General features: G+C 36.1%; 1 protein-coding gene across 2 annotated transcripts; it reads left to right on the top strand.

Annotated features, from left to right (window-relative positions):
- The first annotated feature begins 9079 nt into the window (after positions 1–9079).
- Positions 9080–21655, top strand: LOC124833091 (Ribosomal protein L1p/L10e family). Of its 2 annotated transcripts, XM_088092634.1 has the most exons (10): positions 9080–9692; positions 11490–11567; positions 12120–12161; positions 12229–12331; positions 12781–12848; positions 12938–12982; positions 13074–13181; positions 20123–20210; positions 20413–20459; positions 21335–21655. In XM_088092634.1, exons 1-10 carry the CDS (start codon positions 9135–9137, stop codon positions 21410–21412), a joined length of 1215 nt encoding a protein of 404 aa, XP_087948760.1. In that variant the 5' UTR covers positions 9080–9134; the 3' UTR covers positions 21413–21655. The 2 variants fall into 2 exon arrangements, 1 of the variants encoding a protein (XP_087948760.1); XR_015780213.1 differs by lacking the exons at positions 9080–9692; positions 11490–11567; positions 12120–12161; ... (3 more) ...; positions 13074–13181; positions 21335–21655 and adding an exon at positions 13224–16786.
- The last annotated feature ends 1959 nt before the right edge of the window (positions 21656–23614 follow it).

Below are 23614 nucleotides of genomic sequence, written 5' to 3'. Positions count from 1 at the left end.
GTGAGAGAGGTGAAGTTGAGAGCTTCTGGAGTTGCAAGGAGGCAAAGGTGTTGCAAGTCTTGTGAAGATGGATTCAAGGTTTGCAAAGGAAGTCTTCAAGAGGTAAGTGATTTAACTTGGAATATAACATAGTGTATGATGGGTAGAAGGTAAGGGTAGCTAGTGTCTTGTTGAAAATTTGTTGTATGATCTGTATGTATGTTAAATTTTGAGCTGGTATGTTGTTGATATAAAACTGTGTTATTATTGATAGTTGGAAGAATTAAGGGTTTTAAAGGATAGAAATGAAATTGGGCAACTTGTAGAAGTGAATTTGGATTTTTAAAGTGTCAAAAGTGGTTTGATACACCTAGTATTGGATCTAGTGATCAAATGGATGTTTGCTTTAACTTATAAACGTGTTTCCCATCAATACCAATGTGTAAAGAACCCCTTTAGCCATTAAAACAGGTTCCAAGTGCATCAAAAGTCAAATTTCATGGTTGTTGTCAACTGGATGCGAGGCGGTTCGCGCCGAGCGCCCCCCGAGCGCCCCTGGGCGTATCAACATGCTGTTGTCTTTGTTTTTTATAGTTTTTGGGGTACCGGATGTCCGTTTTAGACGTTCCTTAGGTCATTTTAGGGGTTTTGAACCTGTATAGAACTGTTGGTGATGGTTTCAAAGCCATTTTCTTTATCTAAGTATGAGTTACGGGGTTTTGTGTTGTTTAGTGGTTCCTGTTATTGTCTGGTAATGTGTATTGGATTGATTAATGTTGTTTGCTTAACAGATTGTCATGTACGGTTATGTATGAGACTTGGGTGGTTGGAAAGAACATGGTTGTGACTATAATGATGCATTTGAGTATGAATTGGACATCTTAGGGTGAGATGATTGGAAATGTTGTGCAAGGTGTTCGCAGAAAGTGGCACCCAACCCCCTTCTGTTGCGCCCGAGCGCGAGGTACTTTCCACTGTTTCTTCAAAACACTTGCTTTTGTAGGTATATGTAGTTGATGAAAAACAGTGAAGTAGAATGAAAGTTTGGGGTCTTGAGTGGAAGAAGAACATGAAGGAAGAATTATGAAAGTGGAAGGTGGAGACGGGTACATTACAATAGAGGCAAGGAGAAGTAATGAGAGTCTTGGGGTAGGAGTTGAGAAAGAAAGGAATGGAGTAGAGTCTTGAAGCTGACTTGGAATGTTATGGAAATAAAGAAAAAGAGAATAGTGAAATGAAAATTGTGGTGTTTAGGTGTGTGGAGAAGGGTTACATGGATGGGACGTAAATGAGGTGAGGAATGAGTGTGAAGTTGGGATTGAAAAGTCAAGGAGAGATTAAACAAATTAGAAGTGAGTGTTGGTGAAAGGTTGGTTAATTAAAGAAAAGATAGGAGAAGAAAGTGGAGTGTCGTAAGTGGTGGAAGAAATGAAGAGAGGAAAACAAGGAGAAAGTGGTGTATAATATGGAGGGGTCTTGAGTGTTGGTGGACTTAATTTAAGAAAAATAAAAGTAAGGTAGTTGGGTGAAGGAGAGTGGTTACGTAACTTTGGTGTGAGGAAGAAATTGTTTGGTTTGAAAAGTCAAATAAAGTGGGAAGTGGGATCCATGTTTTTATGAGAAAAGATGAGTGAATGAAATTTGTGTATTGAAAACAAATGAGAAAGAGAAAGAAGTGAAGGGTTACGTAAATAGAAAAGAGAGAGTTGGTAAGAAATGAGTAGTTTCATGTAGGACCTACTTGGAAGTAAGAGAAAATGTAATTTAATGGTTTTGGGGTTCACTTGAAGAGTTAGATGTAGAAGGGAGATTGTTTAGAGTAAAAATAGGTGTATTGAAATTAGGTGTTTTCTTTGGTGTTGGGAATTTAGTAAAAATGGGGGTGCACTAGAAATGATGTTCTAGTTTATGGAAGTGTGAAATTAGTAATTTCAGAGGGGTGCGGCAGAAGGATAAATAATTAAATTAAGTTATTTAATTATTTATTAGTCAATGAATTTAGTTGACTTTATATATGATGGTGATGGTTGTGATGGTAAAATTGTGAGAGAAAGCGTTATGTCATTTCCCTAGAATTTTGTTGAATTGATGGTGTTCGTATTGCGATACGATAGTGTGTTGAGTCTCTGCGGAGACTGAGGTTCGAGTGTGATGGTTGTTGTAAGATCCTTGAAAATATTTGTAAGTTAAAATGTAAGATCCATGAAAAAAAAATATTTATAATAGTAAATTTTAACATTTTATTAGTAATAATAATTTTAATGGATAGAAAAATGTAAATTTTTGGATATAAAGTTATAGTAATTTTAGAGGGAGAGCTTCAAATTTTTGATAACTTATTTAGGATTTTTTTTTGAAATGTGAATAGTAAATAGTAAATAGTAAATAATGAATAGTGAATAGTGAATAGTTAAAAAAAAATATTAAAATAAATTATGGAAGAGAACACTCCACGTAGAATTAATCATTCAGAGATAAGAATGGTGAATAAAAAATAATTTTTGAATAGTAAAAATGAATAGTAAAAGTGAATAGTAAAAATGAATAGTAAAAATGAATAGTAAAATTTTTGGCTATAAATAGCCAAGGGGGGGAGGCTGAAGATTTACACCAAAATTCTAGAGAAATTGTGAGAGAAGAGAGTTAGAGGAAATTCTAGTTAAAGAGAGGAAATTCTGGAAGTTTCCGGAGAACGGTTTGAGAAGAGGAAACTAAGTCTGGAATAGAGGTAAGGGAAGCTAACTTTGAGTATTTCTTTTTGTATTATCTTGAGTCTTGAATATGCTATATTTTTCTTTTGTCTGATTTTAAATCTTAAATATGGAGTATTTTGTTTCTGTATGATTTTGAATTTTAAATGAGAATATGTTTTTTTTGTGTGTTAATATCCAAGTGTGATAGTTGTAAAATGTGATATTGATTATGTTATGTCAATTGTATGTTATTAGTGGTTTATTTTTGTATTTTGGAAGGATTAGAAATTGTCTAACCGGCTCTGCCAGATTCAATTTCTTGTTTCCCCAAACATTTTATTGTTTTCCTTATTTTTTTATTGTATTTTGGAAGGATTAGAAATTGTCTAACCGGCTCTGCCAGATTCAATTTCTTGTTTCCCCAAACATTTTATTGTTTTCCTTATTTTTTTTATTGTATTTTGGAAGGATTAGAAATTGTCTAACCGGCTCTGCCAGATTCAATTTCTTGATTCCCCAAACTTTTTATTTCCTTCCGTATTTATTTTATTACATTTTTGGAAGGATTAGAAGTTGTCTAACCGGCTCTGCCAGATTCAACTTCTTGTTTCCCCAAACTATTTATTTCTTTACTTATTTATTTTATTGCATTTTTGGAAGGATTAGAAGTTGTCTAACCGGCTTTGCCAGATTCAACTTCTTATTTCCCCAGACATGTATTGTTCTTGTTATTTAATTATAATGTATTGATGGATGGATTAGAAGTTGTCTAACCGGCTCTGCCAGATTCAACTTCTTGTTTCCCCATGAATTTTTATATTAAGATTATTTTTATGATTGTCAAATATTGTATTCTTCTATGACCATTTATAGTAATGTTTTATTATTGTTAATTGTTTATAATTATCTTGTATGAATTCTATTATGGATGTTTATTGTGATGATTTTATTGAATGAGTTTGTTGGCTGAAATTAATCTTGTTGGAAGGTTTGGAATAAGGGTTCTGTAATAGCTTGTATATGGGTATTAAATATATATACAGTGTTTGAGGTTGTTGTGAGAGGAAGTAAAATTAGGCATTTTAAGATTTAGAGCATAAGAAAACAAGGTAGATAAATTAAATAAACAAATTGTTAATTATTGAAGGCCTCCCTTTGTTGGTAGGATAGAGGAACCTTAAAAACCTGAGTTGGCACATCCCTGATCATAGAGCAGCCCTGGCCTGGTCCAGTCAGTTGTGACTAGTCATATGTGCTAGCGTCGAAGGTGAGTTTGATGCGTTCAGACATCTGGGTCCTCTCCGGTGACCAATTGGGGTAAAGAAAAATCTCTATTAGGATGAAAATAAAATAAAACAAGTTGATTGTAGATGCATAATATTATCATGGTAAAAATTTCATATATATTTTATTTATCATTACATTGAGCCCAGACTTTAATATGTAGTTCCTAAGATATGTTGATGTATTTTGGTTGATCCATGATCTTTGTTTGGTGAAAATATGTTGAGTTATACTCGTTATGGGCAAAATGAGTTTATAATATGAAGCATGATATCTGGCAATATGTTTAATTTATCGATACCAAAACGGGTTATTATGAATTCATGATTAAAGAATGAACATGATTGAGTTAGGTGGATAAGAGGGTATGAATTGTTGGTTTTTATGAAATGTTGGAGTGGATATGAGAAATCATTACTTATGAAATGATGTTTACTACCGGGAGTAGTATGTTCGAGTTATACCATGAGAGTTTGGTATGAGCAAAGTAACACCTGAGGTTTATGGAAGCAGGCAGAGAGGGGTCTGACCATAAGGCTTCACAAAGTAAGACATAGTATGTAAGTGAGGATTAAGGAAGCAGGCAGAGAGCGGTCTGATCATAAGGCTTCATGAGTAAGCATGGTACACTTGTAAGATTTATGGAAATGAGAAAGATGATTTTGATAATGATGAATTAATGACATCGGAATAATGATATTTTATCAATTGCAGAAATACATGATTTTAATATTTTTGTTACAAGTTTAATGATTTTATGATATGGTTGGCTTACCCTTATTTGTTTGTACTATGATCATATAACTCATGTTATATGTGATTAGATAATGTTGCAGATGCGGTTGAAAAAGCTTAGAGATGAGAGAGATGCGGGGAAAAACTTTCAGGGATTTTTGTAAAAAGAATAAATTTGTATTGGGAAGATTATGTTGTGTAAAATTTATAAGTTGAAATTTCAATGGTGAAGACTATATTGTTTAAAGTTTGTAAGTTTGGTATTGTACTTTGGAGTAATTGAAATAAAGTTTGATTGTTTATATGAGATATCAAATTAATTTAGTCTCTACTATCAGTAATACCCTTTAAAATATTCGGGTGTTACAATTGTGCTTTCATTTTCTTGAATTAATTCTTCCATAATAGTCTATACTAGTAAATATGTTTTCACTTGCTCTTGTAAATTAGATCTTCAGTATAAAATGTAGTGATCTTTTTAGTTGTTGGATTAGGATTTTAGGAAGAAAGACCTTCAATCATTGAAAATGAAACATGGAATAATTGAATTCAAGAAATACAAATACATTACTTAATTGCTTAAATATTACATGACATCTAAACTCTAAGAATAAATAGAGCATTTATATCATATTCAAGCCAAAAGTAGAAGAATTGGATTCATGGTTGATGTTTATGACAACTTCAGGTAGGGTATAGTTCAATATGGCAACAAAAAATATTTTAAGTTAAGATCAAGGTAACAAGATACCACATTACTATTTCCAATTAATGAATAGACTATATTAAAATGAGTGGAATGATAACATAATAAATAGACATAGAAGGATTTAATTAAAAGATTATTTCACAAATAACACCAAATATAATATATAGTTTACAACTAATAATCCACATGGACTAACACTTATATGACAATGATATTATTCTATTTAGTTTACATACATTATAATAACCTAAAACGAGTTTTTAATATTATTATCAAATGTGAAAAGTATGAATACCATTTTTATGAAGTGTTGTCCAAAGCTTTGTGACCCTTTTGTGTGAACCATGAACTAGCCAAATTGCTCTTACCTGCAAAGAATTTTGTCCATTCTTATGTTTGCCATATGTCTACTAATCCCTCCCACATCTTAGTTTATATGCCTCTTTGTTCAAGACTCTTTTAAGATTTGAATATTTTTTGAATTTGTCCTTTCTTTTGCTCTTTCTGTATTAAAGAGTCAGAATATTGATCCATACATGTTAGATTCTAAAACCTTTCTTGCCATACTATGATCATAAGTTGATGGAAAACAACAATTATTCTACATAATATACAGTAATTAAATTAATTTATAATACAAAAGTTGATGCAAAAGTCACTACAAGAAAAAAGATCATTCATTACCTACAGAAAATCCGTAAGTAAATCACAAAATCCAATAGGTAACTCTATTTTACCTACGGATTATCCACAGACAAAAATTCACAGATAAATTAGTCGTAGCAAATGTTACATATAGATTTATCCATAGGTAATTACCTACTTTGATGACCCTACTTTTTTTTTGAAAATTCATACAAATTTGAACATTAAAGTACATCATAAAAGTTCAAAATATTATACATTGCAAGGAATTTGTATAATATATAAGAATTAGTTGTTAAAGTAAATAATTTCAACATACAATATTTGTACTGAGGTTTAACAATATTAAATACCATACTAGACAATAGTAGGTTTATTAATTTAGCTAAGTCTGCAAAAGCATTACTATACAAGATTGAGATCCTAACTAAGTCAACACCTCATCTTATATCAATCACTTGCTTCTCTTTTGCTTTTCGAGACTCAAGTATTGTGAATCTTTTGTCATAAGGCTTTTATGATATGCGTCATGCTTGTCTTCTAGGTTTGTTTGCTTGTCATGAAGGAAAAAACCTCAAATTCTTCAGAAAAGGCATTACTCTTCATTCTGTTTAGTTGTTTGTAGTTGTACTGCTGCATGAAGTCCAGTGGAGAACTGCATAGGCCAATGTAGTGGCCCATAGTCACGACATGTTCTGAAGGGTGGAAATGAGTGTTCTTGTTATTGTTCCTTTCGCCTAAAAATGGGTTTGGTTACATGTTGCTCATTGAATTCACGTTAATGTTGAAGCTAATTGAGTGGTTCACTGTTTCAATGCACTAGCTTGTGACAAAATCTATTACCTGATGATCTTTAGGCATGCATGCACGCACACACACACACACATTAGCACACATGTGTATGACTTTTTGACAACTTTATTCCTGCAAAACAATTAGAATTAGCTGCGACTGCAAGGTCTTAATAGAAATGGCACAAGTATCACCAATACAAGTACATCTCATGCTTTTCTCATAATTTAACTTTAAAGGCTATAGAAATTTAACAAATTCATTTTGAATTAGCAAGCCTACATTTTTACAAGTGTTCTCTTCATTTATTCCCTCTAATTCTGCCGTATCAACCTTATAATCCTCAAATAGTATAAGGTTGTTACTTTTAGAATTAAATACAATTCTTCATAAAAAAATACTTCATATTATGAATAAACATCAACCATGCTATTTACTACTAGAATATGTGTATGCTTAATAATACATGATAAAATAGTGGCATTAGAAGCAAAACTATGTGCAAAATCATTATTCTCTATAGGTTTAACATGCACATGCTCAAAACCATCAAAATTGGATTCAAGATCACTCAAATAAATATTAAAATCCATCTCGAAATACTACAACACTAAAACATGATTGTAAGCTTTATTAAGCTTTTCAATATGCTATTCTTTTCTAGTTTAGTGAATGATCTATATCTATCATGAAAGTTAAATTCCAATCTAGCTTTAAAAAAACCAGTGTCAAAATTAAATTTAGGTGTTGGATAAGTGATAACACTTTGAAACACGTGAAAAACTCTAGAAAGGAAGGATTTGAAAAGAGTTTTTAAAAATTTTCGCAAATAAATGTTTAAGTGCTTTTGTAAGGGTTAAATGGTCTGCAATAAGTGTTAAACACTTAAGTATTTGTAAGAGTATTTAGGAAAACTTTTAAAAACATAAGGAATAAGGAAAACTTACTTTTATGCTGGTTCGCTCTAAACTAAGTTACTTTTAGTTTCCTTTAAACACTCTTCCACTAATCTTTCAAAAAATTACAACGAGTTTAACCACTCATGGTTTTACAACTAACCCACTAGTTATACAAGTTTCACCTCTCCTGATATCTCATTAGTCCAATGGACTAGATCGTTTAACTTCATTGAGTTAAACAACCAAGTGTTTTAATTCACTTTTGAATATACAAACACAACAAAGGTATTCTTATAAAACAAGTATATATTATAACTCTCGTAGAAAAGATAAGTTTTCAATTCAAAGAAATCTTAAGACTTGTAATACAACTTTTCTTTTTCAGAGAAAGTGCTAAACGATAAAGGCTTGAAAGAAAAAGATAGTGTAAAATTCAGAGTGTTATTCTTCTTGTCCTCTTGATGTGATCCTCTTTATATAACCTTCTTAGAAAAGATCCGTTATTTAGATGCATTTACTTTCTTTGTAGGCGGTCTTTTGGTATGAAGTCAGATGCTGAGTTTTTTTAGAAATAACTTGTACAAATGAGCAGAACGTACAATATACTTGAAGAAACATTCCTAAAATATCTTCCTATCGGTCTTTTTTTTATCTAATGCAAAGCATTTGTAAAAAAACTTTGTACATCAATATCTATTAAATGTGCTTACTAGAAAGTAGCCTAAATATCTATTGAATTGAAATCAACTATGCCAAATCAAATGTAACACTGACAAAGGAATTGAAAACCTCAAAACTGATTGCACATTATTTTATTATTTATTTTACTTTTTCACATTATTTTAAAGAAATAGTGAACTTTATAAATAGTTTGAATAATTAAATTTATTTATTTATAAGCTTTTTAATTATGATTAAAATACCAAAAAAAAAAGCCGCATGCATCAATAATATGTGGGTGATATGGAAAATGCACAACCGTTTTGATAATCCCATATCTTTCAACAATGCTCTGGCATTGGTTGAGTTGAGGCTAGTTGCAAAAATGGTTTGGAACTTCTCAAAAGGGGCTTTTGGTGGAATGATGGTCACAAAATGTTTCAGCATCAACATTCACCCTGAAAAAGCATATAACAAATTGTGCATTATTGTTGTTAAAAAATATAAAATTAGATGAGTCGTTATAATTAATAAATCTGTTTCTTTAGTCTTGTGACCCATCACAAATCGAACGGTTTGATTATTGACCCGTTACCATACCCATTTTCATGATTAACTCACAAAAGTCCGTATTAGAATTTCGGGTTTTTCGGAACCCGAACCAACTTACACTGCTCTTTCCCCACCACGCTAACCCCATTTCCTAAAACCTCTCACTCCCTCTCACACTCTTCAGCCATGGCGGCACTCAAGCTTCTCCTCTCCCAAGCTCGCCGCCATTCCCTCGCCAAACGCGCTTACTTCCCACACTCTCCTTTCACTCTCACCTCTCACCGATCCCTCTGCTCTTCCTCCGATTCAAACTCAAACCCTCCCGCCAGACCCTCCCAACCCATCCCCATCCAACCAGTTTCCTACCCTGTCAAGCCCAAATCCCCGCCGCCAGAACCCTCGCCGGAATCCTCACCACCACCTGCCGAACCGCAATCCCTCCGACCGCCGTCGGTCTCGCAGCGCGCGTGGACGCGCGAGGACATCCGATACGTGAAGGACGCGCCGCCGATTGGAGTAGTGTCGTACGGCCCGCGGGTGGCGCCTCTCCCCGATGACAAGGTGGCGGACGAAGGGGCGGAGATTGAAAGGAAGAAGATCGAGGCGGAGAATGAGCTGAGGATGAGAATGGCGAAGGCCTACGAAGAGGAGCGTATGAAGGTGCCGTTTCCGCTTCTGATTAAGCCCAAAAAGAACGAGAAGCCACCTCCGCTTGATTTGGCAGAAGCCATTCGCCAAATTAAGGTGAAAACAAAAGCCATTAGTTCAAATTATAAATAGTTTCGAGTGACTAACCAAAAGTTTTGCTCCGGGAGTATTACTTTTGCTGTTAAAGTGGCCTTTGAAGTAATGAAATTATACAAGTAGTCACTGAAGTATTGTTGAATATCCATTATTATTTTCTTAATGTTCAGATACTAGTTTGAATTTGTGTAGTACTCAGGCACTGCGTAACATGATTTATGAAAAACATGGCTGAACTTTGGTCCTTTAACTGAGCCAAATTGCATTATGTGATTTGAGTAGTTGACCTCACCTAGTGGAATAAGACTTTATTGCTGTATGTGGACTTTTTTTTTTTTTGCTTATAATTATTTCTAGCTTAATTTGCACCCTTTATGTGTCCATTACGTAGTACTTTTGTTGGAGCTTTTGGGTAATGCCGTAGTTTGATTGTTGGTTATTAGGAACAAGTTGCTGTGTTAGAAATTACATGTGAAACAAGGAGTCTTGGATCCTCCAATGAGAGAGTGATGCACAAAATTTTTATCAAAATTGCTGGGATATTTGAGGGTGGTATAGTAACCTCTACGGAATTTCTTAGCTGTTGCCTTCTGTGAAAGAGCAGTTGTTTCTTTTTCAGAATTTTATGGTAAATGCCTTTATCGAGGCTGTTAAAGTGACATACACACTAGTCCTGGTTGGTCATTTTTACTGTCTGTAAGTGTGGCAGATTATCATACAGTAATCTACGCTTAGATTATACATTTTAGGAGACTGAAAATGCATTTTTCAGGTTTGCAATCAGGTATGAGTTGTCCTGGAGAAAAAAACGTGTACTTATTGCAATAAATTTATAAAATCTACTGCTGCAAATATTTAATACATAGATAAAAAATTGTTTTGTTTACTAATGGCACTTTTTTCTTTGTTAAGAAGACCAATTTGGAAAGTATAAAATTGTTACAATTTATAGCAACTGTATTTTTTTGTTTGATACTGTATGTGTGCTCATAGCTGTGATATGTTTGCAACATTGCATGCAGTACCAAGGTGTGTGTTATAGAAGTATTCTGTATAGCACCATCCCCCTGCCGAGTTTTTAATGTTAGATATCCATTATTTTGTGACTTATTACAAACTCTATTGGAACGTACCCTCTCACCAATCTGTGCCATTTTCTTAATAATAAATAGTACTAAACAATGTTGTCAAACTCTCTATTTAACTGGTAAACTTTTACAAGTTCACTGTTTTAGGTAGAGAAAATGAGTTAATTCTATAATTTCGTGTAAGCTCTCAAGTTAAGAAGTGAGTTAGTGAGTTTGAAATCAAATGTAATTATTGGCCCCCATGGAACCCATAGTTGATTGGAAGAAATGAACTTTGTGAAATGTTTTCACCGTAAGCACTTATGTTTTTGAAATTTGTATGCTTTGATAATTTATATATTTTACACTTATTTAATAATAATGTACTGTGAAATGTATATATTTTTGTTTGATTTGTTGCTTTACTTTATTGTGGAGTTGAAATGTTGAATTGTTGTTTTCAAGTATCATGTTATCTGTAAATGTCCTGAATATTTCTTTTGCCTCTTGAGTTTACTAGTTGAGTCTATGAAATCTTTACCAAATTTATGCTAATTCTTGAGTTTGATAATCTTGATGCTAAACTAATGAATTGTTAGTATAGCTAAACTGCCTACATCCATCCTTTTGGGTCATTGCTTGGATTAGCTCATCCTTAGTGATGATCTTCACAATTTATCTTGAATGTTCCATCAGTTGCTATCATTTAATATAATCACAAATTGTTCAGGCCAATGCCAAGGCAAAGTTTGATGAAACTGTTGAAGCACATGTAAGATTGGGTGTTGATTCAAAGCGAACAGAACTGGTATGCATTGTTTACACCCTTTTCCTTATTTTGAATGTGTTGGTTTGTTTGAGTGATTCTTTCAACAACATATAAATCTTGAATTTGACATGTAAACCTGAGGTTCCATAGGTTTGTCATGTTCAACAAATTGCATCGTTAATATGCTAAAATACACCCACAATAGATTAAGGGTATAAAAAGAAGTTAGCAACTAATACATTAAGGGAGTCCATGTTTCTTATAATTAGGACAAAAAAGTGTACACATTTGTTTCTAGTATCAAGGACCGAAGGAAGTAATATCTTCAAAAGCATAGCCTTTTCATGTTCCCTAAGCATCAAGTCCTGTGAAATTATTATTGTTATTATATGTTGAGTGAATTATCTTGGAAAATCTCTTCAAAGACTATCAAACATATTCTACAATTTTTTTTAAATATTGTTATTTGTAAAACTCTTTTTTGTGCTTATATATCCCAAATAACTGTTATTTCCCCCTTTTCTGGATAAAACTATATATGCTGTTCCATCAATCCTCTGCTTTAGAAGATAATGATTTCAACTCTGGCAGGCAGTTCGTGGTACTGTGATTCTGCCTCATGGTGCTCCCAAGGTAACCTATGAATGTTAAGCAATTGATATAATGGTAGGTTTGTCGTCTAATTATCCATACCTTCCAGGCCGTCAGTGTGGCTGTTTTTGCAGAAGGGGCTGAGGCAGAGGAAGCTAAAGCTGCAGGAGCTGATATAGTTGGTGGTAAAGAGCTTATTGAGGAGATTGCTAGTAATGAACTGATCTCTTTCTACAAGTAATTTTGTACATCATTTTGATAGATTTTTCCCATACTATATTTGTGAAAAGCAAATGCACAGATGCATATTGTCCCTTCCCTTGATGGTTCCCTTCTTGCTTTTCTTGTTTTTTAGCTGTATAGCTATCACCTTCTGTATGTGCATACTCACTTCTAGTATATGCTTGTTTATCTGCAATTATTTTTCTCCTTTGATCTATCTGTGCACACACCTAAACCTAATGTTTTAATTTAGGCAAACTTGTAACATTAATTTTGTGTCATGTGCTTAGCAGACACTTTAACTGTAACTCAACTGTGCATGAAATGGAATATCCTATGTCCTTGGGACCTTAGCAACTATGATTTTTCCTTTTCATAGCAATAATATGAAATTTCTAAACTCTATCCACATCTAATAATAGCTTATACACACTTATAGGTGGTAAAAATAAGCTCAAAGTTGACAAATGCTTCTCGTCTCCTGGAATGGCACCTCATCTTGGAAAGGTTTTTTCTTCAATTTAAATGGTCTTATACTTGTAAAAATCATCTGAATTAATAGTTTTTTTCTTCTAAAGCTTTTATGAACTATGCAGATAGCACAATACCTCAGAAAGCGCAGACTGATGCCAGATAAGAAGGTTAGTTTGTCGACATCTTTTGGCATTCTTTTTAAGTCTAGGAATATGTGGGTTGTATGTAACTCTTGTTCGGTTGTTTTTATATGATCAGCTAGGTACTCTCACCAGTGATATTGCAGGGCAGTTGAAAGAGTTAAGACAGGGTCGTGTGGAGTTTAAAATGGAAAGTAAATCAATTTTGCATGTGGGACTTGGAAAGGTACTGTGGTGTTCTTCCAACTCCTTATAGACTTGGTTTCGTGCAATTGGAGTGTTGTGTAAGGTGCTTTATTGTTAGGTTCTTGGGTTTGGAACCTAACAAGAACACACTCAAAAAGGTAGAAACAATAATGGAAGAATGGGTGTTGCTATTATTCACCGTAAAAGAATCTCTTTACAAGGACTGGGTTTGGGAGCATAACCTCCCTCTAGAGAGCCTAACCTCCCCCCTCAGGATGACAAATCCTGTTAGAACTACAATTAAAACAATCCCCCCCCTCTACAATTGTTTATTTGCTATTTATACAACCAATAACCCTGCTCTTTCTAACTGCTAAGGCAGTTAAGCATTTAATGTTTTATTCTTTCTCTTGTAAACTCTCCATCCCTAACATTACACCCCGCTGCCGAACAACCTTGTCCTCAAGGTTGGAAACGGGAAACTTGTCCGCTCGGTCTCTCCTGCTGATACCGTCCGGCCGCTCGGTCTGTTATCGCTACTGCTCGGTATATCCTGTTGATACCGTTCGGTTGTCCCCCGTTACCGTTCAGCCTCTATCAGGAGGCATGGGTGGTGGCAAATCCTCCTCTTCATCGTCTTCCTCATCCTCTGCTAAGAGTACCACCCGCAGGCTCCTTTCTGGACAATGGTGACCGGGTGCGAATGGTCCTCCACATCGAAAACATCGCCCTTCTTCTTTTCTCTTCAGAAACTCAGGATAGGGCAGGTTCCTCACCGTTCGGCCTCTGTTGTCGCTCCTGCCCATATTGTTCGGTTGTCCCCCGTTACCGTTCGGTCTGTTGGCACTCATTGCGACTTATCTTCTCACCGATCGTACGCTTTCTGCCCCGCTCAGTCGACTCGGATTTGGGCGGTTGATCTCGTTTCTTGTTTCTGCCCCGATCGTTCGTTCCAAAGATTGCGAATTCCTGGTCACATTCCAACTTCCCTCTTTAGCCATGAGTGCCGCGTCCTCCACGTCTCTCGCGATTCTCATCGCCACCGTCAACTCCTGGGGGTCCTGAATTCGCACCTGCCCCTTGATGTCCTCGCACAAACTGACGAGGAAATAGCCCAACACCTGTTCTTCCGATATGCCCCTGGTTTGCCCTATCAGTATTTCGAAATCGCGAACGAACTCTTCCACGTTACCCTCCTGTCGCAGGGTCGCTAATCGTTCGAACACGGTCCCCTAGAATCCGCCTCCAAAACGATTGACCATGGCTGCCTTAAGGCCTTCCCAAGAACGGTTCCTGGCCTTTTCTTTCCAAAACTTAAACCAGTAAGCCGCACTTCCCTCCATGCTAACGTACGCAAGCTCCACCTTTTCTTCTTCGCCTGTCACCTGGATATCAAAGAATCTCTCCGCCCTATTGATCCAACTAAGGGGCTCCAACCCGTCAAACGTAGGCAAATCTACCCTTTTCTGCCACAGTCTCTGATCGTCATTGCAATCGCTGACCACTCTGCCTTCGACTTGCCCCACCCGTCGCTGTGGATTCTCGTTCACGGAACTATCATCGGACTGTCCCTCCGTGTTATTGGCGTTCGTCCCCAATAACCTCATTATCTGCGGTAAATCCCTTCGTACTGCGGCTGGCTCCGCTTTGATCCCCTCTCTTAGATGTTAAGATGTGTGTTTCTGTTATTTGGGCTTAGTCTATTATGTATTAAGGGCATTGGCCCATATCTTACAATATAAATAAATTACCCTATGTGTATGCAACACACACAAGGGATATTCTCTCCCAATCTTCTCTATTTCTCATATGGTATCTAGAGCACAGGAATAGTTCTAGTCAACTCCACGGTCTCCGGCACCCCTCACTGCCACTGTCGCTGCCGCCGCCGCTGCCGCCGCCGCCGCCGCCGCCGCCGTCGCCGGAGTTCCAGAATCGACCAGCGACCACACCATCGGAATCGTCTCGGCCGGGCGACCACCGTCGTACGAAGATCGCGGCGAACGGACCTCCCACGCGCCTCCACGCGCCGCCGCAAGAGTCGCCGCTGCCGCCGCGCGTGCCGACGCGTCGCCAGAGCTTTCCGCCGCCGATCAGCACCGCCGTGATCGCCTCCTCGCCCTCTTTCTGGATCTGTGGTCGTTGCGTCAATCGGAGCACTTTGAATTTTTAGGGTTTCTCCTTCCCTATGGCGTCTTCCTCGTCTACAAACACCTCTATTGGTGGCTCATCTTCTGATCCTTCAATATATACCAATTATGTGAATGTACACTTGTCCATTGACAAGTTAGATGGCACAAATTATGCAACATGGGCGTCCGACATCAAACTTTGGTTGAAGAGTCAAGGGTACTTAGATCATCTTACTCAAAATGTGACTACTGCTCCCATAGATGACACTTCCCGCTGGATGAAAATTGATGCTCAGTTGTGCATTGTTATAAAGTCCACCATTCACTCCTCACTGAAACAAATGTTTCGATCCTATGAAACATGTTCAGAAGTATGGGCACAAGCGAAGTTGTTATACACCAATGACACTCAGCGTCTTTATGGTGTTTGTTAGGACCTATTAACTGTTATTGGTCCGCGCAATCCTGGTCCTATGGCAGAATATTTGGGTAAAATTCATGCCCTTCTTCATGACTTTAATGATATATTACCTCCTGCTTCCACTCCTGCTGAAGAATTGGAACAACGATCAAAGTTCTTCATGTTGTTGGCATTATACGGACTCTCTGATGATGTTTCTCATGTCCGTGATCAGATTTTGGGTTCTCCTGTCATACCCAACTTTACTTCTACTTGTTCTGCTCTTTTGCGTATACCGAGCAAACCAGTCACTGAGACATCCCCTCATACTGATGATTCCTCTGTTATGGCTGCTCAACGTGATGATCGAAGTCGGTCTCGCAAGCCAAGTAAAGGACGTCCAAAATGTGACCATTGTGGCAAGTTAGGCCACAAAATTGATAGATGTTATGCTCTCCATGGACGTCCTCCTCGACCTGTAGCAATGGCAAATTCTGATCCACCTCCCCGATCACCGTCTGCAGACCATCCTACTTCATCTAATATCGTAGACAAACCTGCAATCTTTAACGAATTTCTCAAATGGTATGAGGATCATCAGCACTCTGGTTCCACTACATCTGCATCTGTTGCACGTACAGGTACACCTTTTGTTGGTCTAACTCACTCCCTTGGACCTTGGGTCCTTGACTCAGGCGCCACCGATCATATCACTGGTAACAAGTCCTTGTTTTCTTCCTTGTCATGTCCAAATAATTTACCCTCAGTAACAATGGCTGATGGGTCTAGAGTCTCATCTCATGGTATTGGTACTGTTAATATTTTTCCATCCATATCCATTGATCATGTACTTTATGTCCCTGGGTCTCCCTTCAACTTATTGTCCATTAGTCGTTTAACTCGTACTCTTAATTGTGTTATTTCATTTACTAAAGATTCTGTTTGGTTGCAGGACCGGAGTTCGAAACACATGATTGGCACAGGATGTGAGTCTCATGGCCTTTATCATCTCCGCCCTTCTCCACATGTTGGCGTTGTCATGGAGTCACCATCCCTTCTTCATGCTCAGTTCGGTCATCCCAGTCTTGCCAAACTACAACAACTTGTCCCGAGGTTGTCCACTTTATCAAGTTTGTCGTGTGAGTCTTGTCAGTTAGGGAAGCATATTCGTAGTTCCTTTCCTCGTAGTGTCTCACAACGGGCGTCGTCTCCTTTTTCATTGGTTCATTCTGACATTTGGGGACCTAGTCGTGTTAAGTCCATTTTAGGTTTTCAGTATTTTGTTACCTTTATTGATGACTATTCCAGATGTACTTGGTTGTTTTTAATGAAGAATCGTTCTGAGTTGTTTTCTATTTTTCAATCTTTTTTCAATGAAATAAAAACACAATTTGGGGTTTCTATTCGAAATTTACGTAGTGATAATGGCCGTGAATACCTTTCTCAACCGCTTAAACAGTTTATGGCTTCTCATGGCATTCTTCACCAAACCTCATGTGCTTATACCCCTCAACAAAATGGGGTGGCTGAGCGCAAGAATAGACACCTTATTGAAACAACTCGTACACTTCTTATTCATGGTCAAGTACCCTCCCGTTTTTGGGGTGATGCAGTTCTCACAGCATGTTATCTTATCAACCGCATGCCATCTTCCGTCCTAGATAACAAAATCCCTCATTCTATCTTATTTCCTCAAGACCCTCTGCATCCATTACCTCTTCGAGTTTTTGGGTCTACATGTTTTGTTCATGATTTTAGTCCTGGTCTTGATAAGTTATCTCCTAGGTCTCACAAATGTGTCTTCTTAGGATTTCCACGGTCACAAAAGGGCTATAAGTGTTTTTCCCCTTCCCTCAATCGTCATTTTATCTCTGCTGATGTCACTTTTGATGAGTCTTCTTTTTACTTTTCACATCTATCTTCTAGTTCTGTACCTCTCCCTGTTACTGTTGATATTTCTCTTATATGTGATCCTCCTGGTGATGCTCCACCCATTTTGTCTTCTCCTTCTTTAGACTCTCCTTCACCACAGGATCATCCTTCACCTCCACCCCTTCAGGTTTATAGTCGCCGTAATCGTCTCCCTCATGACTCACTTCCGGTGCCGCCTCATGTGTCTCCTCCGGCTCCAGCAACTGAGTCTGACTTGCCTATTGCCCTCCGTAAAGGTATACGCTCTACCCGTAACCCTTCACCCCATTATACTGTTCTTAATTACAACAGATTATCTCCATCTTTTTATACTTGTCTCTCATCCATTTCTTCTGTGTCAATTCCCAAATCTGTGAGTGATGCCTTAACTCATCCTGGTTGGCGTCAAGCTATGATGGATGAATTAAGTGCTTTACAGGAAAGTGGAACTTGGGAGCTGGTCCAATTACCATCTGGAAAGTCTGTTGTTGGTTGCAGGTGGGTGTATGCTATCAAGGTTGGTCCTGATGGCACGATTGATCGTCTGAAAGCTCGACTGGTTGCCAAAGGCTACACACAGATTTTTGGTTTGGATTATGGTGATACTTTTTCTCCAGTGGCAAAAATGACCTCTGTTCGCCTCTTCATTGCCATGGCCGCTCTTCGCCAATGGCCTCTTTACCAACTTGATGTCAAAAATGCTTTCCTCAATGGTGATTTGCATGAAGAAATTTATATGGAGCAACCGCCTGGCTTTGTTGCTCAGGGGGAGTCATCTGGATTGGTATGTCGTCTTCGCAAATCCTTATATGGCCTAAAACAGTCTCCTCGGACTTGGTTTGGTAAATTCAGTTGTGTTGTTCAACAATTTGGTATGTCTCGTAGTGAAGCGGATCATTCAGTGTTCTATCGCCACTCGAGTGCTGGATGTATCTACTTAATAGTGTATGTCGATGATATTGTTCTCACAGGAAGCGACTATCTTGGCATCTCTCAGATGAAACAACACCTTTGTCATCATTTTCAAACCAAAGATCTTGGCAAACTTCGGTACTTTTTGGGTATTGAAGTAGCACAATCCAATGATGGTATTGTCATATCTCAGAGGAAGTATGCGTTAGACATCTTGGAGGAAACAGGGTTAATGAACTGTAAATCTGTTGAGACACCTATGGACCCTAACATCAAACTCCTACCAAATCAGGGGGAGCCTTTCTCAGATCCTGAACAGTACAGAAGACTAGTTGGTAAATTAAACTATCTTACTGTTACGCGTCCTGACATTTCTTTCGCAGTTAGTGTGGTGAGTCAATTTCTAAACTCCCCATGTGAAGACCATTGGGATGCAGTTGTTCGCATACTGAAGTATATTAAAAGATCACCTGGAAAAGGTTTGCTATATGGCCCTAACAACGATACAAAAATTGTTTGTTATTCAGATGCTGATTGGGCTGGTTCCCCTTCTGATAGGAGGTCTACTTCTGGATATTGTGTCTCTATTGGTAGCAACCTGATATCTTGGAAAAGTAAGAAGCAAAGTGTTGTGGCAAGGTCTAGTGCAGAAGCAAAATATAGAGCTATGGCATCAGCTACTTGCGAGCTTGTGTGGCTTAAACAATTGCTTAGTGAATTGAAATTTGGAGATGTCACTCACATGATACTTATATGTGATAATCAAGCTGCTCTCCATATTAGCTCTAACCCTGTCTTCCATGAGAGAACCAAACACATTGAAGTTGATTGTCATTTCATTCGAGAAAAAATCATATCCGGAGATATCAAGACTGAGTTTGTTAACTCAAGCAACCAGTTGGCAGACATATTCACTAAGTCCTTACGAGGACCTAGAATTGATTATCTTTGTAACAAGCTTGGAACATATGATTTATATGCTCCAGCTTGAGGGGGAGTGTTAGATGTTAAGATGTGTGTTTCTGTTATTTGGGCTTAGTCTATTATGTATTAAGGGCATTGGCCCATATCTTACAATATAAATAAATTACCCTATGTGTATGCAACACACACAAGGGATATTCTCTCCCAATCTTCTCTATTTCTCATACCCTCCATCGTAATCTTGATTGCCTCCAGTCTTCCCTCCGTATCTCTCTCCATTCTCGCTAACGTGCCCAATTTGGATCCGATAGTTTCTTGATCCTTCACCCCCACTTCGAAACGGCAAGTCGGACCAATTGTTAGGTTCCTGGGTTTGGAACCTAACAAGAACACACTCAAAAAGGTAGAAACAGTAGTGTAAGAATGGGTGTTGCTATTATTCACCGTAAAAGAATCTCTTTACAAGGACTGGGTTTGGGAGCATAACCTCCCTCTAGAGAGCCTAACCTCCCCACTCAGGATGACAAATCCTGTTAGAACTACAATCAAAACAATCCCCCCCACTACAATTGTTTATTTGCTATTTATACAACCAATAACCCCGCTCTTTCTAACTGCTGAGGTAGTTAAGCATTTAATGTTTTATTCTTTCTCTTGTAAACTCTCCATCCCTAACATTTATGCTTCCAATAATATCCACAGGTAAGCTACAAAGAAGACGCTCTACGGGAGAATATTAGTGCATTTATGAACGCTGTATTACTTGCGAAGCCTGCTGGCTTAAAGAAGAGTAAGTAGCACATACGTCCTTATGCTTCCCTTCTCTGGATTTTAGAAAAATAAGATGTCAGATCACAACTGATGACCTATCTCCCCTCCCCACAAACTTATTTACAACAAATTCCATAGCACTTTAAGTTGGTATACACATGATCACAAATTTTATATTCTAAGGTTACTTCGATTATCTTATAATTCTCTTTGTTATACAGCTTCCAAATATGCTGGGTATGTGCTGTCTGTCCATATAAGCAGCACGGTAAGTTCCTATATCTCATTTTTGTTTCAGTTTTTTTGTGTATTTAGATTGAAAGCTACCATTTCATTATTGCATTTCACATTAATGGTACTCAAGGAAACATTGGGTGTGTCCTCCCCTGTTTCCTTCTGAAAATAGAAAGTAAACTAATATTGGCAATATTTTTAGAGTTCAGTATGCAAACCGTCTCCACCTAGTGGGGAAAGGTTTATCTGTTATTGTTTTATGCAAAATATAACATCAGGGATTTTGATTTGCTCGCTGTTTCTCACAAGTCCCCTGTCTCATCTCATCTCATTGTCGACTCCAATGTATTTAGGATGCATTTAGTTGCTCTGATTTAGCCTCTGATAGACAATCAGTAAAACCGTGGTATAGGATTAAGGGGGACATAGTAGTGAAAATTTCCATGTTATTATTTGTTGTAAGGTTGCCTTGAGGAAGTTCAATCGATTTAGAGCAGCAATGCAATCAGATTACCTTTGAAGTTAAAATTGGGTGAAAAATTGAACTGGAGACCTGAGAATTAATGATGGAAATGTTAAAAAGAATGTGGGGTGAAATCTGATATCAAACTTGTGCTCAATTAGATCTCATAATTTTCTTAATGCAAAAAGGTGTATTCCCCTAACATACAGATTCGTGAAATTTCATGATTGCACTGGTTATGTGGGGAGATAGAATTAGTGATTAAGGTATGAGATTTAACTTGTGCTGTGAAGAATCAGCAATGAAAAGTGAAACAAGAGAGGGAGTTATGTAAAACGGGATCAATGAAGATGTAAATTTGCTAGTGTCATCCATTGCACAGTGATTATGCATTTTGTCTCATTCTTGGGGCGTTTAAATTATTTTTTGCTATCCTATGAATGCAGATGGGCCCAGGATTTCCTGTATCAATACAATCATTATCCAAAGCTGCAGATAACTACAAGAAAACGCATGTGGTATGAATCACGTGGATATGTCAAATGTAGGCATTCGACATGAATCCAACTTTAGATGAACATATATCGTAGTGTTTTTGTTCATTACTTTTGATTTTGTAAGCTGTTTAGTGATGTATGTGACAATAAGCGAAAATTTTGACATTGTACGAGCTTGTTGAATTTTCTGGTTATGTATCATTTTCCTCATTGCACCACCGAAAATCTTGGCTTACCAAATTAATTCATTTAAAGCATTACCACACCTAACCCTTTGATTTATTGGTTTGTTTGTTTCTCTTTAAACTAAATTTACTGATCATATGCAAATTGAATTTTATGACAATAGACTTTTTGGGGTTGATGTGTTAAAAGAGTACTATGGTTATATTTTGAAGTGGTTAATTTTTGTATCTTTCCACCACGATCAAAGATCCATATGCAAGTGTTATTTTTTTTAAATGCTTGTTTAGTTTTTAACAAAATGATAATGATACTTTGACAATATTTGTTTGATAACATTTTAATATCATTTACATGTCATTCTGTGGTTGGTTTAAAATTATTTCACAATTAATAGAATGAGACGTAAAAAATGTTAAAATATTGTCAAAAAAGCATAAGAAAACATATCAAAAACATAAGAACACATACCAAATACCGAGGCCATGCCTTGTGCAGCAATTATGGTTCCCAAAATTCAGTTGTATTCCTCAAGGCAAGGGAAGGCCGATGAGAGGAAAAAAAATAGCAAAAAGAAGCAATTCAATAAAGCCACTTTGTTTCATTTCGGCATACGATTTCACATTGTCATTAAGAGTATTTGACTCCATTTTTTTTTGTCAGCGCATACTTTTCTAAGTTTCATTATGATAGTCAACGTGACTATTACATTACAATGGAAGTGACTTGTATATCTTACAACCTCTAAGCATAGGGATGAAAATTTAATTGGATTGTTTGGTTTATACGCAAATATATATTTCATTAAAATGTCTGATGAGAATCTTAAATGTTTAACTCAATTTCTAATCTAAGGCATTGAGAATCCATGCATGTTTTCAAATTTCAACCGTTACTTTATCGCATTAGGCAGCTGCCACATTCATATTTATTCCCTAAGAAAAATACATATGCTAACTTCTGTTATTTGGGTGACTCTTAAAATGGAAAAATTATTCTTGGAAAGCCGAGTTTAATTTTGAAGAATTGACCACCGAGTTCGTGATGAAGATAAAGAGCAGATTCATCTGCAGAAAATAATTGAATGAATACTTCTTGTGAGATCAATGTGCATTAATAAGCTTTTTGACCCTTTGACCAAAGGCTAAATTATCGAAAAGATAATAAACCTAAACCAGATATAGAATTGGTTATTGAATACGTATTTTACGTGAACTTTAATTTTCATTTTTAATGAACAATTGAGATTAATTAAGTTCTAAGTGTAATGTAATCTCTTTCATAGAAATAATTGTAATGTTAATTTTAAATGTGCTCCAGAATAATAATATTTATATTTTCTCTCATTTATCCTCTCATCCCATCATAAATAAATTTTACAATTTCATAATAGATAGTTTTTATTTATTTTGAAATTTTTTTTATTTATTTAGTAGATTATTATTTTTAATTAAAAAAAGTAGTTAAATTTACAGAAAAACAATTAAATTTTAAATATTACTTAAATTTAAATAAAATGGTAACTTGAAAATTAAAAGAGGAAAAAAAAGTATAGAAAAAAAGGAGAATCCCTTTATAATTAATATATATATATATATATATATATATATATATATATATATATATATATTATTTCTTTTTAGTTTCGTAATATTTTTTCATATCTTTAAATTGTTTGACTTATTTTATATTTACAAAATTTATCCAGATCTCAAAAATAATTTTTTCTTTTATTATAATTTTGATTATATTTTTTTTGTACGATTATGTTTAAATAGCATAATATCAATTTCAATAAATTAAATAATTTTTACGTCTTAACTATTTTTACTATTTTTAATATTATTATTTATTATTTATTGTTTTAGATGAGAATGTTATACTTTTAGTTTCAAGTGTTTAATTTCCATAAATTCTTCATAATATAAATTAATTATTTTTTATAATTTATTTTTTGTTAAAATAATATTAATTATATCTCGACAGTTCAACAAGTTTAGTATTTGGAAAATTTTCTCAAAATCTTTAATGTTCTTTTAATCTTAT

Source organism: Vigna umbellata, chromosome 6 (genome assembly GCF_029865625.1).
Source record: "Vigna umbellata cultivar VRB3 chromosome 6, Vumbellata_1.0, whole genome shotgun sequence".
NCBI lineage: Eukaryota > Viridiplantae > Streptophyta > Magnoliopsida > Fabales > Fabaceae > Vigna > Vigna umbellata.
The sequence above is the reverse complement of the archived record's forward strand: the minus strand, read 5'-3'. Positions and strand labels throughout refer to the sequence as shown.

Excerpts from the sequence above, each read along its gene's own strand:
- LOC124833091 (XM_088092634.1), top strand. The coding sequence starts at position 9,135 with ATGGCGGCACTCAAGCTTCTCCTCTCCCAAGCTCGCCGCCATTCCCTC. Across the intron at positions 12,849-12,937 it reads TGGCACCTCATCTTGGAAAG|ATAGCACAATACCTCAGAAA; the intron begins GTTTTTTCTTCA and ends TGAACTATGCAG. Across the intron at positions 13,182-20,122 it reads TGCATGTGGGACTTGGAAAG|GTAAGCTACAAAGAAGACGC; the intron begins GTACTGTGGTGT and ends TAATATCCACAG.